Source organism: Hordeum vulgare, chromosome 7H (genome assembly GCF_904849725.1).
Source record: "Hordeum vulgare subsp. vulgare chromosome 7H, MorexV3_pseudomolecules_assembly, whole genome shotgun sequence".
NCBI lineage: Eukaryota > Viridiplantae > Streptophyta > Magnoliopsida > Poales > Poaceae > Hordeum > Hordeum vulgare.
Window position 1 is genome coordinate 379561597 of NC_058524.1, and position 20626 is coordinate 379582222.

General features: G+C 44.5%; 1 protein-coding gene across 1 annotated transcript; it reads left to right on the forward strand.

Annotated features, from left to right (window-relative positions):
- The first annotated feature begins 574 nt into the window (after window positions 1-574).
- LOC123409220 lies at window positions 575-7961 on the forward strand. The gene is made up of 2 exons (XM_045102182.1): window positions 575-1130; window positions 7919-7961. Exons 1-2 carry the CDS (start codon window positions 832-834, stop codon window positions 7932-7934), a joined length of 315 nt encoding a protein of 104 aa, XP_044958117.1. The 5' UTR covers window positions 575-831; the 3' UTR covers window positions 7935-7961.
- The last annotated feature ends 12665 nt before the right edge of the window (window positions 7962-20626 follow it).

Below are 20626 nucleotides of genomic sequence, written 5' to 3' on the forward strand. Positions count from 1 at the left end.
GTTGTCGTCGTGTGATTTTTTATCTCATTTATCATCGCACCATTCGCAGCATTCGCATTGCATCGGCACTCCTTTGTCGTCATTTTTTTCAAAACTTGCATCCTTTATTAGTTGCCGGTTCTCTTCATTATTGTTATTGACCGTTTTGAGACCAACCTCACATGCACACGCCCGCGATATCATTTAAATATTGTTTTAAAAGTGTGTATAAAACTTCCTCGGATTGGGTTGAAACTTGGCGTGCTGTCTTATTTTGATGTTGGTAGATCGCGTGCCAAACTTCATCGTAATCGAAGATTGTTTGATATCTGAAGCACTAAATATATAGTGGCACTATAGTGAGTTAAATTCCTGAACATTTCAGTGTATAAAAATCTTGTCACGGGCTGCTTCCTTCCCTCTCATCCCCACATAGTCCACCCACACAGCCCACTAGACCCAACTAGCCCCTCCCTCCGTTCGTGGTCGTTGGATCGGGATCGAACGGACGAGGTTCAACCCATCATAGTTCATTCCCTATATAATTCTACCTTGTGAAGAGAGCTCCGTCACTCCGCTAGAGTTTCCCCCTAGCCAAAATTACAGCCACCTCTCTTAATTCCACCTGCTAGTCTCAGTCCCACCTGCTAGCCTCAATCCCACGTGTGAACACCTCCACCACCAACCGGACATGTCCGGGCAACCATAGCCAGATCCCGGAGCCGCAGCCTCCCGTGCCGTTGCGAGCCCCGTCGGCCGCTCGCTGGAGCCAGACCGGCGCCCCGCCTCTTCCTCTCTCCCTCCATTTCTCCCTCTCACCCCGTGTCCTCTCTCTTTCCCACAGGATCCTCCATGGCCGTCGGAGCCGAGCTCCAAGGTCTACGTCGCCGGGTCTCGCCGCACCACCGCGGGGAACGGAGCTTCCATGACCGAATCCGCCGTTTTCCCCTCATCCCGGACGCTCTACGGTGTCCCATCGCGCCGCCGTTCCCGTCCAGCCTCGCTGCGGTTGACCCGCGTGAGTTCGAGTTGACCATGCCAGTCCATCCTATGCATCGGGCAGAGGAAGGGGATGCCTGCATCCCGCACCCCCGCCATCTCCCCTATACGCCAACCGCAAGCCGCGCCAGTTCCGGCCAACGGAGCCACAGGTATGGAAGCTGCCAGATCCGCCATGTCTGCTTCTGTTTTGCCATGCATGTTCGTGGAGAAGAAGACCGGCCTCCTCCTTAGTATTTGTAGTTCTCCCCTGCACCAATATCACTGAATATGCGTAGCCTAGTTGGATAGCACTTCTCTAATAGAACCGGGAGATCGTGTGTACAAGTCCCCAGGAGAAAGCATTTGTTTTCACGCATTTTACCCTCACCCCGGAATCAATTTCTGCCTCGGTTGACTTGACAACGAGCCCCTGTTCGTGCACACACCAGTAGCCAGTCCAACTCGTTAGCACTCTGGATTCAATTTAGGAGGTCATGGTTTGATACCCTAGCGCTCCAATTTTATTCAGCCCGTGGTCGTTATTTTTCCTTGTTGCGGTTTTCTAATAAACTAGGACACTGCATTAAAAAACATGATTTTATAACATCTTATATATTTAAGGGGAGTGATCTGCGTCGGCCTAAACTTTTCCGCGCGCGGGCCGTACGATCCATCAACCCGCGCGCGTCCGCACCGTTGAATCCGCATGCAACATTTTTTCCCTATGCAGCAAAATTTTGATGTGATGCAACAATTTTTTCAACGATTGCAACAAAAAATAAAATTTATAGAAAAAAATATCTACGTAATTGTAGCAAAAAAACGAAGCTGATGATATGTGGTAGCAAAAGTCAAAGCCGGTTGTAACAAATATTTATGTGACGTGTATGCAACTTTTTTAGTGAACGGTTGCAGCAAAACATGATGCCGGTTGTAGCAAAAATTAACATGGTTGTAACAAAAGTAAAAAACATCGATTGTAATGAAAAATCCGACGAGCTGGAGTTGCAACCGAACGTATATGCAACTTTTATACTAGGACAAAATGTAGTAACAAAAATGCTTGTTGCAACAAATTTAGATGAAAAATATTGCATCAATTGACCAGCGAAGCGCGCGGGATGGGAAAAATGTTGCATGAGCTAGCGCGCGAGGGGGCGATTGGCGCGTCGGTTTGACCGGCGCGCCGGATGGAAACGATTCCCTATATTTAACCGTGCATCGGATTTAAAAACTACATACACGTAACATGTTCAGAATCGTACGTAGTTTCACAATATCTAACTCTCACCTGTGTTTAAAATGTTTAACCTTGTTGTTTAATTTGTTTTGCGTAGATGCCATATTAAAATAGTTTATGTCATAACTAGTTAATCGTAGCTTCGATTGAAATGTTTCATATATGTAAGTCGACTAGAATGACGTGTGAAAACACATGATACACTTTATTTGTTGTTTAATAAATATAAAATGTGTTTAGGATAGCTCTAAACAGATTTTGAAATTAACATGTCGGGTCGTTTCGGAAATGCTATAAGTTGCTTTTGACATCATTTAAAATGCGTAGCTAGCGTAGTTTATTTATGCTTGCAGCAAAAATGACGTTGGTTGCAACAAATTTAGACGAAAAATGTTGCATCCATTGACCAGCGAAGCGCGCGGGATGAGAAAAACGTTGTATGAGCCGAGGGGGTGATCGGCGCGTCGGTTCGGCTGACGCGCCGGGTGGAAACGATTCCCTATATTTAACCGTGCTTCGGATTTAAAAACTACATACACGTAACATGTTCAGAATTGTACGTAGTTTCACAATATCTAATTCCCACTTGTGTTTAAAATGTTTAACCTTGTTGTTTAATTTGTTTTGCGTAGATGTCATATTAAAACGGTTTATGTCATAACTAGTTAACCGTAGCTCCGATTGAAATGTTTCATATATGTAAATCGACTAGAATGACGTGTGGAAACACATGCTCCACTTTATTTGTTTTTTAATAAATATAAAATGTGTTTAGGACAGCTCTAAACAGATTTCAAAATTAACATGTCGGGTCGTTTCGGAAATGCTATAAGTTGCTTTTGACCTCATTTAAAATGCGTAGCTAGTGTAGTTTATTTATGCTTCACCTATTGCATGTTAATAACAATTTAAATTGTCGTGTACCTAAACAAGAGTGAACTAAATATTTGAATGTGGAGTTGCGTCAATTTGCAAGTTGTTGCATATTGAGCTTCACTTAATATGTAGTTTTTGATTGTTGTGAATTGTCATGTCATGTCTTGCATAATTAAACTTGACATGCATCATATTGCCTGTGTTGGTGAACGTTGCATGCGAAATAAAAAATTTCGTACGCACACGAAGACCTATCATGCTGATGTCCATCTATGAGAGGAGATTTGGATCTACGTATCCTTGTAGATCGTACAACAGGAAGCGTTAAGAAGCGCAGTTGATGTAGTTGAACGTCCCCACGTCCTCGATCCGCCCCGCGAACCGTCCCACGAACCGTCCCGCGATCCATCCCATGATCCGTTTCGATTTATTGCCGAACGAACGACACCTCTGCGTTCAGCACACGTATAGCTCGACGATGATCTCGGCCTTCTTGATCCAGCAAGCAAGACAGAGAAGTAGATGAGTTCACCGGCAGCGTGACGGCGCTCTGGTGATGGTGAAGGATCTACTCCTGCAGGGCTCCCCCCGAGCTCCGTAGAAATACGATATAAAGGTAAAACTATGGTGTCTAGATCTGAGTTCCACGTGACAAAAGTTATCTCAAATCAGCCCTAAATCACCACTATATATAGGAGGGAGGGGGAGGAGGCTTGCCTTGAGGGCCAAGCCCTCAAGGTGCGTTGGCTAGGGAGGAGGAGGAGTCCTACTCCAATCCTATTTCAATTAGGATTGGAAAGTAGGGTCCTTCCCTTCCTTCCCACATTTTTTTCTTTTCTTTGATTTTTCTTTCTTGGCGCATAGGTCCCTTTGGGCTGTCCCACCAGCCCACTAAGGGCTGGTGCGCCATCCCTAGGGCCTTTGGGCTTCCCCGGGTGGGTTTTCCCTCTCCCGGTGAACATCCGCAACCCATTCGTCACTTCCGGTACAATCCCGGTAATGCCCGAAAACCTTTCGTTAACCAAATGAAGTCATCCTATATATCAATCTTCGTCTCTGGACTATTCCGTAAACCCTCGTGATGTCCGTGATATCATCCGGGACTCCGAAAAACATTCGGTAACCACACATATAACTCAACTATACTAAAACATCGCCGAACCTTAAGTGTGCAGACCCTGCGGGTTCGAGAACTATGTAGACATGCCCCGAGGTACTCCTTGGTCAATATCCAATAGCGGGAACTGGATACCCATATTGGATCGTACATATTTTCCGAAGATCTTATGCGTTGAACTTTAGTGTCAAGGATTCATATAATCCCGTATGTCATTCCCTTTGTCCTTCGATATGTTACTTGTTCGAGATTCGATCGTCGGTATCCGCATACCTATTTCAATCTCGTTATCGGCAAGTCTCTTTACTTGTTCTATAATACAAAATCCCGTGACTTACACTTAGTCACATTGCTTGCAAGGCATGTGTGTGATGTTGTATTATCGAGTCGGCCCCGAGATACCTCTCCGTCACACAGAGTGACAAATCCTAGTCTTGATCCATAGTAACTCAACGGACACCTTCGGAGATACGTGTAGAGCACCTTTATAGTCACCCAGTAACGTTGTGACGTTTGATGCACAAAGGTATTCCTCCGGTGCTAATGAGTTATATGATCTCATGGTCATAGGAACAAATACTTGACACGCAGAAAACTATAGTAATAAAACGACACGATCAATATTCTACATTCATAGTTTAGGTCTAGTCCATCACATGATTCTCTTAATGATGTGATCCAGTTATCAAGCAACAACATTTTGTACATAGTCAGAAAACCTTGACTATCCTTAATTAACTGGCTAGCCAAATACAGGCTTGCTAGGGACATTGTTTTGTCTATGTATCCACACATGTATCTATGTTTTCATTCAATACAATTATTGTTGGGGAACGTCGCATGGGAAACAAAATTTTCCTACGCGCACGAAGACCTATCATGGTGATGTCCATCTACGAGAGGGGATGAGTGATCTACGTACCCTTGTAGACCGTACAGCAGAAGCGTTAGAGAACGCGGTTGATGTAGTGGAACGTCCTCACGTCCCTCGATCCGCCCCGCGAACAATCCCGCGATCAGTCCCACGATCTAGTACCGAACGGACGGCACCTCCGCGTTCAGCACACGTACAACTCGACGATGATCTCGGCCTTCTTGATCCACCAAGAGAGACGGAGAGGTAGAAGAGTTCTCCGGCAGCGTTACGGCGCTCCGGAGATTGGTGATGACCTTGTCCCAGCAGGGCTCCGCCCGAGCTCTGCAGAAACGCGATCTAGAGGAAAAACCGTGGAGGTATGTGGTCGGGCTGCCGTGGAAAAGTCGTCTCAAATCAGCCATAAAACCTTCGTATATATAGGTAGGAGGGAGAGGGCCTTGCCTTAGGGCTCAAGGAGCCCCAAGGGGGTCGGCCGAGTCCAAAGGGGAGGACTCTCCCCCCCAAACCGAGTTGGACTAGGTTTGGTGGCAGGGAGTCCCCCTCCCTTCCCACCTCCTCCTCTCTTTTTTTCTTTTCCTCTTGATTTTTCTTCTCTTGACGCATAGAGCACTTGTGGGCTGTCCCACCAGCCCACTAAGGGCTGGTGTGTCTCCCCCAAGGCCTATGGGCTTCCCCGGGGTGGGTTGCCCCCACAGTGAACTCCCGGAACCCATTCGTCATTCCCGGTACATTCCCGGTAACTCTGAAAACCTTCCGGTAATCAAATGAGGTCATCCTATATATCAATCTTCGTTTGCGGACCATTCCGGAAACCCTCGTGACGTCCGTGATCTCATCCGGGACTCCGAACAACATTCGGTAACCAACCATATAACTCATATACGCATAAAACAACGTTGAACCTTAAGTGTACAGACCTTGCGGGTTCGAGAACTATGTAGACATGAACCGAGAGACTCCTCGGTCAATATCCAATAGCGAGACCTGGATGCCCATATTGGATCCTACATATTCTACGAAGATCTTATCGTTTGAACCTCAGTGCCAAGGATTCGTATAATCCCGTATGTCATTCCCTTTGTCCTTCGGTATTTTACTTGCCCGAGATTCGATCGTCAGTATCCGCATACCTATTTCAATCTCGTTTACCGGCAAGTCTCTTTACTCGTTCCGTAATACAAGATCCCGCAACTTACACTAAGTTACATTGCTTGTAAGGCTTGTGTGTGATGTTGTATTACCGAGTGGGCCCCGAGATACCTCTCCGTCACAAGGAGTGACAAATCCCAGTCTTGATCCATATTAACTCAATTAACACCTTCGGAGATACCTGTAGAGCATCTTTATAGTCACACAGTTACGTTGCGACGTTTGATACACACAAAGCATTCCTCCGGTGTCAGTGAGTTATATGATCTCATGGTCATAGGAATAAATACTTGACACGCAGAAAACAGTAGCAACAAAATGACACGATCAACATGCTACGTCTATTAGTTTGGGTCTAGTCCATCACGTGATTCTCCCAATGACGTAATCCAGTTATCAAGCAACAACACCTTGTTCATAATCAGAAGCCACTGACTATCATCGATCAACTGGCTAGCCAACTAGAGGCATGCTAGGGACGGTGTTTTGTCTATGTATCCACACATGTAAATGAGTCTTCATTCAATACAATTATAGCATGGATAATAAACTATTATCTTGATACATGAATTATAATAATAACTATATATTTATTATTGCCTCTAGGGCATAATTCAACAATTATAACATGGATAATAAACGATTATCTTTAAATAGGAAAAATAATAATAACCATTTATCATTGCGTCTAGGGCATATTCCCAACAGTCTCCCACTTGCACTAGAGTCAATAATGTAGTCCTCACATCGCCATGCGATTTACATTGTAATAAATAGAACACACATACAGTTCTGGTGTTGATCATGTTTTGCCCGTGGAAGAGGTTTAGTCAGCGGGTCGGCTACATTCAGATCCGTGTGCACTTTGCAAATATTTACGTCCTCTTCTTCGACGTAGTCGCGGATGAGATTGAAGTGTCGTTTGATGTGTCTGGTCTTCTTGTGAAACCTTGGTTCCTTTGCTAAGGCAATGTCACCAGTGTTGTCACATAACAGAGTTAATGGATCTAGTGCACTCGGCATAACTCTAAGATCTGTCATGAACCGCTTCATGCAGACACCCTCCTTTGCTGCCTCCGAGGCCGCCATGTACTCCGATTCATATGTAGAATCTGCTACGACGCTCTGCTTGGAACTGCACCAGCTTACCGCACCCCCATTAAGAATAAATACGTATCCGGTTTGATACTTAGAGTCATCCGGATCGGTGTCAAAACTTGCGTCGACGTAACCTCTTACGACGAGCTCTTTGTCACCTTCATAAACGAGAAACATTTCCTTAGTCCTTTTCAGGTACTTCAGACTATTCTTGACCACCGTCCAATGATCCACTCCTGGATTACTCTGAAACCTGTCTGCCATACTTATGGTCAAGCTGACGTCTGGTCTAGTGCACAAAATTGCATACATGATAGAACGTACGGCTGTAGCATAGGGGACGGAACTCATTTGTTCTCTATCTTCCGCAGTTGTTGGGCAGTGAGTCTTACTCAATTTTATACCTTGTAATACTGGAAAGAACCCTTTCTTGGATTGTTTCATTTTGAACTTCTTCAAAACTTTATCTAGGTATGTGCTTTGTGAAAGTCTTATCACAAAGTCCACACTTTGTTCTCATACATGGATCCTATCTCAGATTTCATGGCTTCTAGCCATTTGTTGGAATCTGGGCTCACCATTGCTTCTTCATAACTTGCAGGTTCATTGTTGTCTAACAACATGATTGATAAAACGGGATTACCGTACCACTCTAGAGCAGCACGTGATCTCGTCGACCTGCGTGGTTCAACAGAAACTTGAACTGGAGTTTCATGATCATCATCATTAACTTCCTCCTCAACCGGCGTCGCAATGACAGAGGTTTCCCCTTGCCCTGCGCCACCATCCAGAGGGATGAGAGGTTCGACAACCTCGTCAAGTTCTATCTTCCTCCCACTCAATTCTCTCGAGAGAAACTCCTTCTCGAGAAAAGCTCCGTTCTTAGCAACAAACACTTTGCCCTCGGATTTGAGATAGAAGGTGTACCCAACTGTCTCTTTTGGGTAACCTATGAAGACGCATTTTTTCGCTTTGGGTTCCAGCTTTTCAGGCTGAAGCTTTTTGACATAAGCATCACATCCCCAAACTTTAAGAAACGACAATTTTGGCCTCTTGCCATACCACAGTTCGTATGGTGTCGTCTCAACGGATTTTGATGGTGCCCTATTTAAAGTGAATGCAGCCGTTTCTAATGCATAACCCCAAAATGATAACGGCAAATCAGTAAGAGACATCATAGATCGCATCATCCCTAACAAAGTACGATTACGACGTTCGGACACACCATTACGCTGTGGTGTTCCAGGCGGTGTTAACTGCGAAACAATTCCACATTGTCTTAAGTGAGCACCAAACTCGAAACTCAGATATTCACCCCCACGATCAGACCATAGGAACTTGATCTTCTTTTTACGATGATTTTCCACTTCACTCTGAAATTGCTTGAACTTTTCAAATGTTTCACACTTGTGCTTCATCAAGTAGACATAACCATATCTACTTAAATCGTCAGTGAAGGTGAGAAAATAACGATATCCGCCGCGTGCCTCTACGCTCATTGGACCACACACATCGGTATGTATGATTTCCAACAAGTCACTTGCACGCTCCATTATTCCGGAGAACGGAGTCTTAGTCATCTTGCCCATGAGGCATGGTTCGCACGTGTCAAGTGAATCAAAGTCAAGTGACTCCAAAAGTCGATCAGCATGGAGTTTCTTCATTCGCTTTACACCAATATGACCCAAGCGGCAGTGCCATAAAAATATGGCGCTACCATTGTTTACTCTAGCTCTTTTGGTCTCAATGTTATGTATATGCGTATCGCTATCAAGATTCAATATGAACAATCCTCTCACATTCGGTGCATGACCATAAAAGATGTTACTCATAGAAATAGAACAACCATTATTCTCAGACTTAAAAGAGTAACCGTCTCGCAATAAACAAGATCCAGATATAATGTTCATGCTCAATACAGGCACTAAATAACAATGATTTAAGTTCATCACTAATCCCGATGGTAGCTGAAGTGACACTGTGCCGACGGCGATTGCATCAACCTTGGAACCATTTCCTACGCGCATCGTCACTTCGTCTTTCGCCAGCCTTCGTCTATTCCGCAGTTCCTGCTTCGAGTTGCAAATGTGAGCAACAGAACCGGTATCGAATACCCAGGCACTACGAGAGCCGGTTAAGTACACATCAATAACATGTATATCAAATATACCTGATTTTTCTTTGCCCGCCTTCTTATCTGCCAGATACTTGGGGCAATTGCGCTTCCAGTGACCCATACCCTTGCAATAGAAACACCCCGTTTCAGGCTTAGGTCCAGCTTTGGGATTCTTCGGCGGATTGGCAACATGCTTGCCGCTCTTATTCGAATTGCCCTTCTTGCCTTTGCTGTTTCTCTTGAAACTAGTGGTCTTATTCACCATCAACACTTGATGCTTTTTACGGAGTTCAGACTCTGCGACTTTCAACATCGCAAACAACTCGCCGAGAGACTTGTTCATCCCTTGCATGTTGTAGTTCAACACAAAGCCTTTGTAGCTTGGCGGCAGTGATTGAAGGATTCTGTTAGTGATAGCTTCTTGCGGGAGTTCAATCCCCAGTTCAGCTAGACGGTTTGAGTACCCAGACATTTTGAGCACATGTTCACTGACAGACGAGTTTTCCTCCATCTTGCAAGCATAGAATTTATCGGAGGTCTCATACCTCTCGATCCAGGCGTTCTTCTGAAAGATAAACTCCAACTCCTGAAACATCTCAAATGCTCCACGATGCTCAAAGCGACGTTGAAGTCCCGGTTCTAAGCCATACAAGACTGCACATTGAACTATTGAGTAGTCCTCCTTACGCGCTAACCAAGCATTCTTAACATCCTGATCAGCCGTAGCGGGTGGTTCATCTCCTAGCGCAGCATTAAGGACATAATCCTTCTTTCGAGCTTGCAGGAGCAACTTAAGATTACGAGCCCAGTTTATAAAGTTGCTTCCATCATCTTTCAACTTAGCTTTCTCTAGGAACGTTTTAAAATTCAGGATGACTGTCGCATGAGCCATGATCTACAATACAAATATATTCAAAGTGGACTTAGACTATGTTCAAGATAATTATAGTTCAACTTAATCAAATTATATGCTAAACTCCCACTCAAAAAGTACATCTCTCTAGTCATTTGAGTGGTTCATGATCCACTTACACTATCCCAAGTCCGATCATCACGTGAGTTGGGTATAGTTTCAGTGGTAAGCATCCCTATGCTAATCATATCAACTATATGATTCACGATCGACCTTTCGGTCTCATGTGTTCCGAGGCCATGTCTGCACATGATAGGCTCGTCAAGCTTAACCTGAGTGTTCCGCGTGCGCAACTGTTTTGCACCCGTTGTATGTGAACGTTGAGTCTATCACACCCGATCATCACGTGGTGTCTCGAAACGACGAACTGTAGCAACGGTGCACAGTCGGGGAGAACACAATTTCGTCTTGAAATTTTAGTGAGAGATCACCTCATAATGCTACCGTCGTTCTAAACAAAATAAGGTGCATAAAAGGATTAACATCACATGCAATTCATAAGTGACATGATATGGCCATCATCACGTGCTTCTTGATCTCCATCACCAAAGCACCGACACGATCTTCTTGTCACCGGCGCCACACCATGATCATCCATCAACGTGTTGCCATCGGGGTTGTCGTGCTACTTATGCTATTACTACTAAAGCTACATCCTAGCAAAATAGTAAACGCATCTGCAAGCACAAACGTTAGTATAAAGACAACCCTATGGCTCCTGCCGGTTGCCGTACCATCGACGTGCAAGTCGATATTTCTATTACAACATGATCATCTCATACATCCAATATATCACATCACATCGTTGGCCATATCACATCACAATCATACCCTGCAAAAACAAGTTAGACGTCCTCTAATTTTGTTGTTGCATGTTTTACGTGGTGACCAAGGGTATCTAGTAGGATCGCATCTTACTTACGCAAACACCACAACGGAGATATATGAGTTGCTATTTAACCTTATTCAAGGACCTCTTCGGTCAAATCCGATTCAACTAAAGTTGGAGAAACCGTCACTTGCCAGTCATCTTTGAGCAAAGGGGGTTACTCGTAACGATGAAACCAGTCTCTCGTAAGCGTACGAGTAATGTCGGTCCAAGCCGCTTCAATCCAACAATACCGCGGAATCAAGAAAAGACTAAGGAGGGCAGCAAAACGCACATCACCGCCCACAAAAACTTTTGTGTTCTACTCGAGAAGACATCTACGCATGAACCTAGCTCATGATGCCACTGTTGGGGAACGTCGCATGGGAAACAAAATTTTCCTACGCGCACGAAGACCTATCATGGTGATGTCCATCTACGAGAGGGGATGAGTGATCTACGTACCCTTGTAGACCGTACAGCAGAAGCGTTAGAGAACGCGGTTGATGTAGTGGAACGTCCTCACGTCCCTCGATCCGCCCCGCGAACAATCCCGCGATCTAGTACCGAACGGACGGCACCTCCGCGTTCAGCACACGTACAGCTCGACGATGATCTCGGCCTTCTTGATCCAGCAAGAGAGACGGAGAGGTAGAAGAGTTCTCCGGCAGCGTGACGGCGCTCCGGAGGTTGGTGATGACCTTGTCTCAGCAGGGCTCCGCCCGAGCTCCGCAGAAACGCGATCTAGAGGAAAAACCGTGGAGGTATGTGGTCGGGCTGCCGTGGAAAAGTCGTCTCAAATCAGCCCTAAAACCTCCGTATATATAGGTGGGAGGGAGGGGGCCTTGCCTTGGGGCTCAAGGAGCCCCAAGGGGGTCGGCCGAGTCCAAGGGGGAGGACTCTCCCCCCCAAACCGAGTTGGACTAGGTTTGGTGGGAGGGAGTCCCCCTCCCTTCCCACCTCCTCCTCTTTTTTTTTTCTTTTCCTCTTGATTTTTCTTCTCTTGGCGCATAGAGCACTTGTGGGCTGTCCCACCAGCCCACTAAGGGCTGGTGTGTCTCCCCCAAGGCCTATGGGCTTTCCCGAGGTGGGTTGCCCCCCCGGTGAACTCCTGGAACCCATTCGTCATTCCGGGTAACTCCGAAAACCTTCCGGTAATCAAATGAGGTCATCCTATATATCAATCTTCGTTTGCGGACCATTCCGGAAATCCTCGTGACGTCCGTGATCTCATCCGGGACTCCGAACAACATTCAGTAACCAACCATATAACTCATATACGCATAAAACAACGTCGAACCTTAAGTGTGCAGACCCTGCGGGTTCGAGAACTATGTAGACATGACCCGAGAGACTCCTCGGTCAATATCCAATAGCGGGACCTGGATGCCCATATTGGATCCTACATATTCTACGAAGATCTTATCGTTTGAACCTCAGTGCCAAGGATTTGTATAATCCCGTATGTCATTCCCTTTGTCCTTCGGTATGTTACTTGCCCGAGATTCGATCGTCAGTATCCGCATACCTATTTCAATCTCGTTTACCGGCAAGTCTCTTTACTCGTTCCGTAATACAAGATCCGGCAACTTACACTAAGTTACATTGCTTGCAAGGCTTGTGTGTGATGTTGTATTACCGAGTGGGCCCCGAGATACCTCTCCGTCACACGGAGTGACAAATCCCAGTCTTGATCCATACTAACTCAACTAACACCTTCGGAGATACCTGTAGAGCATCTTTATAGTCACCCAGTTATGTTGCGACGTTTGATACACACAAAGCATTCCTCCGGTGTCAGTGAGTTATATGATCTCATGGTCATAGGAATAAATACTTGACACGCAGAAAACAGTAGCAACAAAATGACACGATCAACATGCTACGTCTATTAGTTTGGGTCTAGTCCATCACGTGATTCTCCCAATGACGTGATCCAGTTATCAAGCAACAACACCTTGTTCATAATCAGAAGCCACTGACTATCATCGATCAACTGGCTAGCCAACTAGAGGCATGCTAGGGACGGTGTTTTGTCTATGTATCCACACATGTAAATGAGTCTTCATTCAATACAATTATAGCATGGATAATAAACTATTATCTTGATACATGAATTATAATAATAACTATATATTTATTATTGCCTCTAGGGCATAATTCAACAATTATAACATGGATAATAAACGATTATCTTTAAATAGGAAAAATAATAATAACCATTTATCATTGCGTCTAGGGCATATTCCCAACAGTCTCCCACTTGCACTAGAGTCAATAATCTAGTCCTCACATCGCCATGCGATTTACATTGTAATAAATAGAACACACATACAGTTCTGGTGTTGATCATGTTTTGCCCGTGGAAGAGGTTTAGTCAGCGGGTCGGCTACATTCTGATCCGTGTGCACTTTGCAAATATTTACGTCCTCTTCTTCGACGTAGTCGCGGATGAGATTGAAGTGTCGTTTGATGTGTCTGGTCTTCTTGTGAAACCTTGGTTCCTTTGCTAAGGCAATGTCACCAGTGTTGTCACATAACAGAGTTAATGGATCTAGTGCACTCGGCATAACTCTAAGATCTGTCATGAACCGCTTCATCCAGACACCCTCCTTTGCTGCCTCCGAGGCTGCCATGTACTCCGATTCACATGTAGAATCTGCTACGACGCTCTGCTTGGAACTGCACCAGCTTACCGCACCCCCATTAAGAATAAATACGTATCCGGTTTGATACTTAGAGTCATCCGGATCGGTGTCAAAACTTGCGTCGACGTAACCTCTTACGACGAGCTCTTTGTCACCTTCATAAACGAGAAACATTTCCTTAGTCCTTTTCAGGTACTTCAGACTATTCTTGACCACCGTCCAATGATCCACTCCTGGATTACTCTGAAACCTGTCTGCCATACTTATGGCCAAGCTGACGTTTGGTCTAGTGCACAAAATTGCATACATGATAGAACGTACGTTTGTAGCATAGGGGACGGAACTCATTTGTTCTCTATCTTCCGCAGTTGCTGGGCAGTGAGTCTTACTCAATTTTATACCTTGTAATACTGGAAAGAACCCTTTCTTCGACTGTTCCATTTTGAACTTCTTCAAAACTTTATCTAGGTATGTGCTTTGTGAAAGTCCTATCAGGCGTCTTGATCTATCCCTATAGATCTTAATGCCTAGAATGTAAGCAGCTTCTCCTAGGTCCTTCATAGAGAAACTTTTTTTCAAGTAATCCTTTATGCTCACCAAAAGCTCCACGTTGTTTCCAATCAGCAATATGTAATCCACATATAATATTAGAAACGCCACAAAGCTCCCACTCACTTTCTTGTAAACACAAGATTCTCCAACCACTTGTATACACCCAAATGCTTTGATTACTTCATCAAAGCGCTTATTCCAACTCCGAGATGCTTGCACCAGTCCATAAACAGATCGCTGGAGCTTGCATACTTTGTTAGCATTCTTTGGATCGACAAAACATTTGGGTTGCATCATATACAACTCTTCCTTAATAAAACCGTTAAGGAACGCCGTTTTGACATCCATCTGCCAGATTTCATAATCGTAAAAGGCAGCTATTGCTAACATGATTCGGACGGACTTAAGCATCGCTACCGGTGAGAAGGTCTCATCGTAGTCAACTCCTTAAACTTGTGAAAAACCCTTTGCCACAAGTCGAGCTTTATAAACGTTCACATTATCGTGTGCGTCCGTCTTCTTTTTATATATCCATTTGTTCTGAATAGCCTTGCGGACTTCAGGTAGTACTTCCAAAGTTCACACTTTGTTCTCGTAGATGGATCCTATCTCGGACTTCATGGCCTCCGACCATTTATTGGAATCCGGGCCCACCATTGCTTCTTCATAATTCACAGGTTCATTGTTGTCCAACAACATAATCGTTAAGACAGGATTACCGTACCACTCAGGAGTAGTACGTGATCTTGTCGACCTACGAGGTCCGATAGCAACTTGATCCAAAATTTCATGATCATCATCTTCAACTTGCTCCTCAACAGGCGCTACAGCAACAAGGATTTCCCCTTGCCCTGCGCCACCATCTAGAGGAATTAGAGGTTCGACAACCTCATGAAGTTCTATCTTCCCTCCACTCAATTCCTGCGAGAGAAACTCCGTCTCAAGAAAAGCTCCGTTTTTTAGCAACAAACACTTTTCCCTCGGATTTGAGAGAGAAAGTATACCCAACTGTCTTTTTTGGGTAACCTATGAAGACACACTTTTCCGCTTTGGGTTCCATCTTTTCAGGCTGAAGCTTTTTGACAAAGCATCACATCCCCAAACTTTAAGAACTGACAACTTTGGTCTTTTGCCATACCACAGTTCGTATGGTGTCATCTCAACGGATTTTGATGGTGCTTTATTTAAAGTGAATGCAGCTGTCTCTAATGCATAACCCCAAAACGATAATGGCAAATCGGTAAGAGACATCATAGATCGCACCATCTCTAATAAAGTATGATTACGACGTTCGGACACACCATTACGCTGTGGTGTTCCAGGCGGTGTTAACTGTGAAACAATTCCACATTGTCTTAAGTGAGCACCAAACTCGAAACTCAGATATTCACCCCCACGATCAGACCGTAGGAATTTGATCTTCTTGTTACAATGATTTTCAACTTCACTCTGAAATTGCTTGAACTTTTCAAACGTTTCAAACTTGTGCTTCATCAAGTAGACATAGCCATATCTACTCAAATCGTCAGTGAAGGTGAGAAAATAACGATATCCGCCGCGCGCCTCAACACTCATCGGACCGCACACATCGGTATGTATGATTTCCAATAGGTCACTTGCACGCTCCATTGTTCCGGCGAACGAAGTCTTAGTAATCTTGCCCATGAGGCATCGTTCGCAGGTGTCAAGTGAATCAAAGTCAAGTGACTCCAAAAATCCATCGGTATGGGGTTTCTTCATGTGCTTTACACCAATATGACCTAAGCGGCAGTGCCATAAAAACATGGCGCTATCATTGTTAACTCTAACTCTTTTGGTCTGAATGTTATGTATATGTGTATCATCTCTATCAAGATTCAATATGAACAATCCTCTCACATTGGGTGCATGACCATAAAAGATATTACTCATAGAAATAGAACAAACCATTATTCTCTGACTTCAACGAGTAACCGTCTCGCAATAAACAAGATCCATATATAATGTTCATGCTTAATGCAGGCACTAAATAACAATTATTTAAGTTCATAACTAATCCTGATGGTAACTGAAGTGAAATTGTGCCGACGACGATTGCATCAACCTTGGAACCATTTCCCACGCACATCCTCACTTCATCTTTCCCCAGCCTTCGCTTATTCCGCAGTTCCTGTTTTGAGTTGCAAATATGAGCAACAGAACCGGTATCGAATACCCAGCCTCTATTATGAGAGCTGGTTAAGTACACATCAATAACATGTATATCGAATATACCTGATTTTTCCTTGGACGCCTCTTTATCAGCCAGATACTTGGGGCAGTTGCACTTCCAGTGACCCATACCATTGCAATAATAACACTCCGTTTCAGGATTAGGTCCAACTTTGGGTTTCTTCGTCGGATTGGCAACATGCTTGCAACTCTTCTTGGAATTACCCTTCTTTCCTTTGTCGTTTCTCTTGAAACTAGTGGTCTTATTCACCATCAACACTTGATGCTCTTTACGGAGTTCTGACTCTGCGACTTTCAGCATCGCGAATAACTCGCCGGGTGACTTGTTCATCCCTTGCATGTTATAGTTCAACACACAGCTCTTGTAGCTTGGTGGCAGTGATTGAAGAATTCTGTCGATGATAGCCTCTTGCGGGAGTTCAATCCCCAGCTCATCTAGACGGTTTGAGTACCTAGACATTTTGAGCACATGTTCATTGACAAACGAATTCTCCTCCATCTTGCAAGCATAGAATTTATCGGAGGTCTCATACCTCTCGATCCGTGCGTTCTTCTAAAAGATAAACTTCAACTCCTGGAACATCTCAAATGCTCCATGATGCTCAAAACGACGTTGAAGTCCCGGCTTTGAGCCCTACAAGACTGCACATTGAACTACCGAGTAGTCCTCCTTACGGGTTAACCAAGCGTTCTTAACATCTTGCTTAGCCATAGCTGGTGGTTCATCTCCTAGCGCAGCATTAAGGACATAATCCTTCTTCCGAGCTTGCAGGAGCAACTTAAGATTACGAGCCCAGTTTATAAAGTTGCTTCCATCATCTTTCAACTTAGCTTTCTCTAGGAACGTATTAAAATTCAGGGTGACTGTCACGTGAGCCATTGATCTACAACACAAATATTTTCAAAGTGCACTTAGACTATGTTCAAGATAATTAGAGTTTAACTAATCAAATTACTTGCTAAACTCCCACTCAAAAGGTACATCTCTCTAGTCATTTGAGTGGTACATGATCCAAATTCACTAACTCAAGTCCTATCATCACGTGAGTTGAGAGTAGTTTCAGTGGTAAGCATCTCTATGCTAATCATATCAACTATACGATTCATGATCGACCTTTCGGTCTCATGTGTTCCGAGGCCATGTCTGCACATGCTAGCCTCGTCAAGCTTAACCCGAGTGTTCCGCGTGTGCAACTGTTTTGCATCCGTTGTATGTGAACGTTGAGTATATCACACTCGATCATCACGTGGTGTCTTGAAACGACGAACTGTAGCTACGGTGCATAGTCGGGGAGAACACAATTTCGTCTTGAAATTTTAGTGAGAGATCACCTCATAATGCTACCGTCGTTCTAAGAAAAATAAGGTGCATAAAAGGATTAACATCACATGCAATTCATAAGTGACATGATATGGCCATCATCTTGTGCTTCTTGATCTCCATCACCAAAATACCGACACGATCTTCTTGTTACCGGCGCCACACCATGATCTCCATCGTCATGATCTCCACCAACGTGTCGCCATCAGGGTTGTCGTGCTACTTATGCTATTACTACTAAAGCTACGTCCTAGCAATATAGTAAACGCATCTGCAAACACAAACGTAAGTTCAAAGACAACCCTATGGCTCCTGCCGGTTGCCATACCATCGACTTGCAAGTCGATATTTAACTATTACAACATGATCATCTTATACATCCAATATATCACATCATGTCATTGGCCATATCATATCACAAGCATACCCTGCAAAAATAAGTTAGACGTCCTCTAATTTATTGTTGCATGTTTTACGTGGCTCCTATGGGTATCTAGTAGATCGCTTCTTACTTACGCAAAAACCACAACGGAGATGTGCAAATTGCTATTTAACCTCTCCAAGGACCACCTGGGTCAAAACCAATTCAACTAAAGTTGAAGAAACCAACACCCGCCAGTCATCTTTATGCAACGAGGTTGCATGTAAAGCGATGAAACCAGTCTTTCGTAAGCGTACGAATAATGTCGGTCCGGGCCGCTTTAATCCAACAATACCACTGAATCGAGAAAAGACTAAGGAGGGCAGCAAATCGAACATCACCATCCACAAAACCCTTTGTGTTCTAATCGAGATAACATCTACGCATGAACCTAGCTCTGATACCACTATTGGTGAACGTTGACTGGGAAACAAAAAATTTCCTACGCACACGAAGATCTATCATGCTGATGTCCATCTACGAGAGGAGATTTGGATCTACGTATCCTTATAGATCGCACAGGAGGAAGCGTTAATAAACGCGATTGATGTAGTGGAACGTCCTCACGTCCCTCGATCCGGTCCATGAACCGTCCCACGAACCGTCTCGCGATCCGTCCCACGATCCGTTCCGATCTAGTGCCGAACGGACGGCACCTCCGCGTTCAGCACACGTACAACTCAACAATGATCTCGGCCTTCTTGATCCAGCAAGCAATACGGAGAAGTAGATGAGTTCACCGGCAGCGTGACGACGCTCCGGTGGTGGTGGAGGATCTACTCCTGCAGGGCTACGCCCGAGCTTCGCGGAAATACGATGTAAAGGTAAAACTATGGTGTCTAGATCTGAGTTGCACGTGGCAAAAGTTGTCTCAAATCAGCCCTAAATCAACACTATATATAGGAGGGAGGGGGAGGAGGCTTGCCTTGAGGGCCAAGCCCTCAAGGGTGCGCCAGCTAGGGAGGAGGTGGAGTCCTACTCCAAGCCTAGTCCAACTAGGATTGGAAAGTGGAGTCCTTCTCTTCCTTCCCACCTTATTTTCCTTTTCTTTGGTTTTTCTTTATTGGTGCATAGGTCCCTTTGGGCTGTCCCACCAGCCCACTAATGGCTGGTGCACCACTCCTAGGGCCTTTGGGCTTCCCCTGGGTGGGTTGCCCCCTCCCGATGAATATCTGGAACCCATTCGCACTCCCGGTAATGCCCGAAAACCTTTCGGTAACCAAATGAAGTCATCCTATATATCAACCTTCATCTCCGGACCATTCTGGAAATCCTCGTGACATCTATGATCTCATTCGGGACTCCGAAAAACATTCGTTAACCACATATATAACTCAACTATACTAAAACATCACCGAACCTTAGGTGTGCAGACCCTGCGGGTTCGAGAACTATGTAGACATGCCCCGAGGTACTCCTCGGTCAATATCCAATAGCGGGACCTGGATACCCATATTGGATCCTACATATTCTCTGAAGATCTTATCGGTTGAACCTCAGTGTCAAGGATTCATATAATCCCGTATGTCATTCCCTTTGTCCTTCGGTATGTTACTTGCCAGAGATTCGATCGTCAGTATCCGCATACCTATTTCAATCTCGTTACCCGCAAGTCTCTTTACTCGTTTTGTAATACAAGACCCCGTGACTTACACGTAGTCACATTGCTTGCAAGGCTTGTGTGTGATGTTGTATTACCGAGTGGGCCCCGAGATACCTCTCCGTCATACGGAGTGACAAATCCCAGTCTTGATCCATGCTAACTCAACGGACACCTTCGGAGATACCTGTAGAGCACCTTTATAGTCACCAGTTACGTTGTGACGTTTGATGCACACAAGGTATTCCTCCGGTGCGAGTGAGTTATATGATCTCATGGTCATAGGAACAAATACTTGACACGCAGAAAACTATAGTAATAAAATGACACGATCAATATGCTACGTTCATAGTTTGGGTCTAGTCCCTCACATGATTCTCCTAATGATGTGATCCAGTTATCAAGCGACAACACTTTGCACATAGTCGGAAAACCTTGACTATCCTTGATCAACTGGCTAGCCAAATAGAGGCTTGCTAGGGACATTGTTTTGTCTATGTATCCACACATGTATCTATGTTTTCATTCAATACAATTATAGCATGGATAATAAACGATTATCTTTAAACAGGAAATATAATAATAACTATTTATCATTGCCTCTAGGGCATATTTCCAATAGCTTGCACATCACATTTTGCATATGTTGTGGTGTAGTT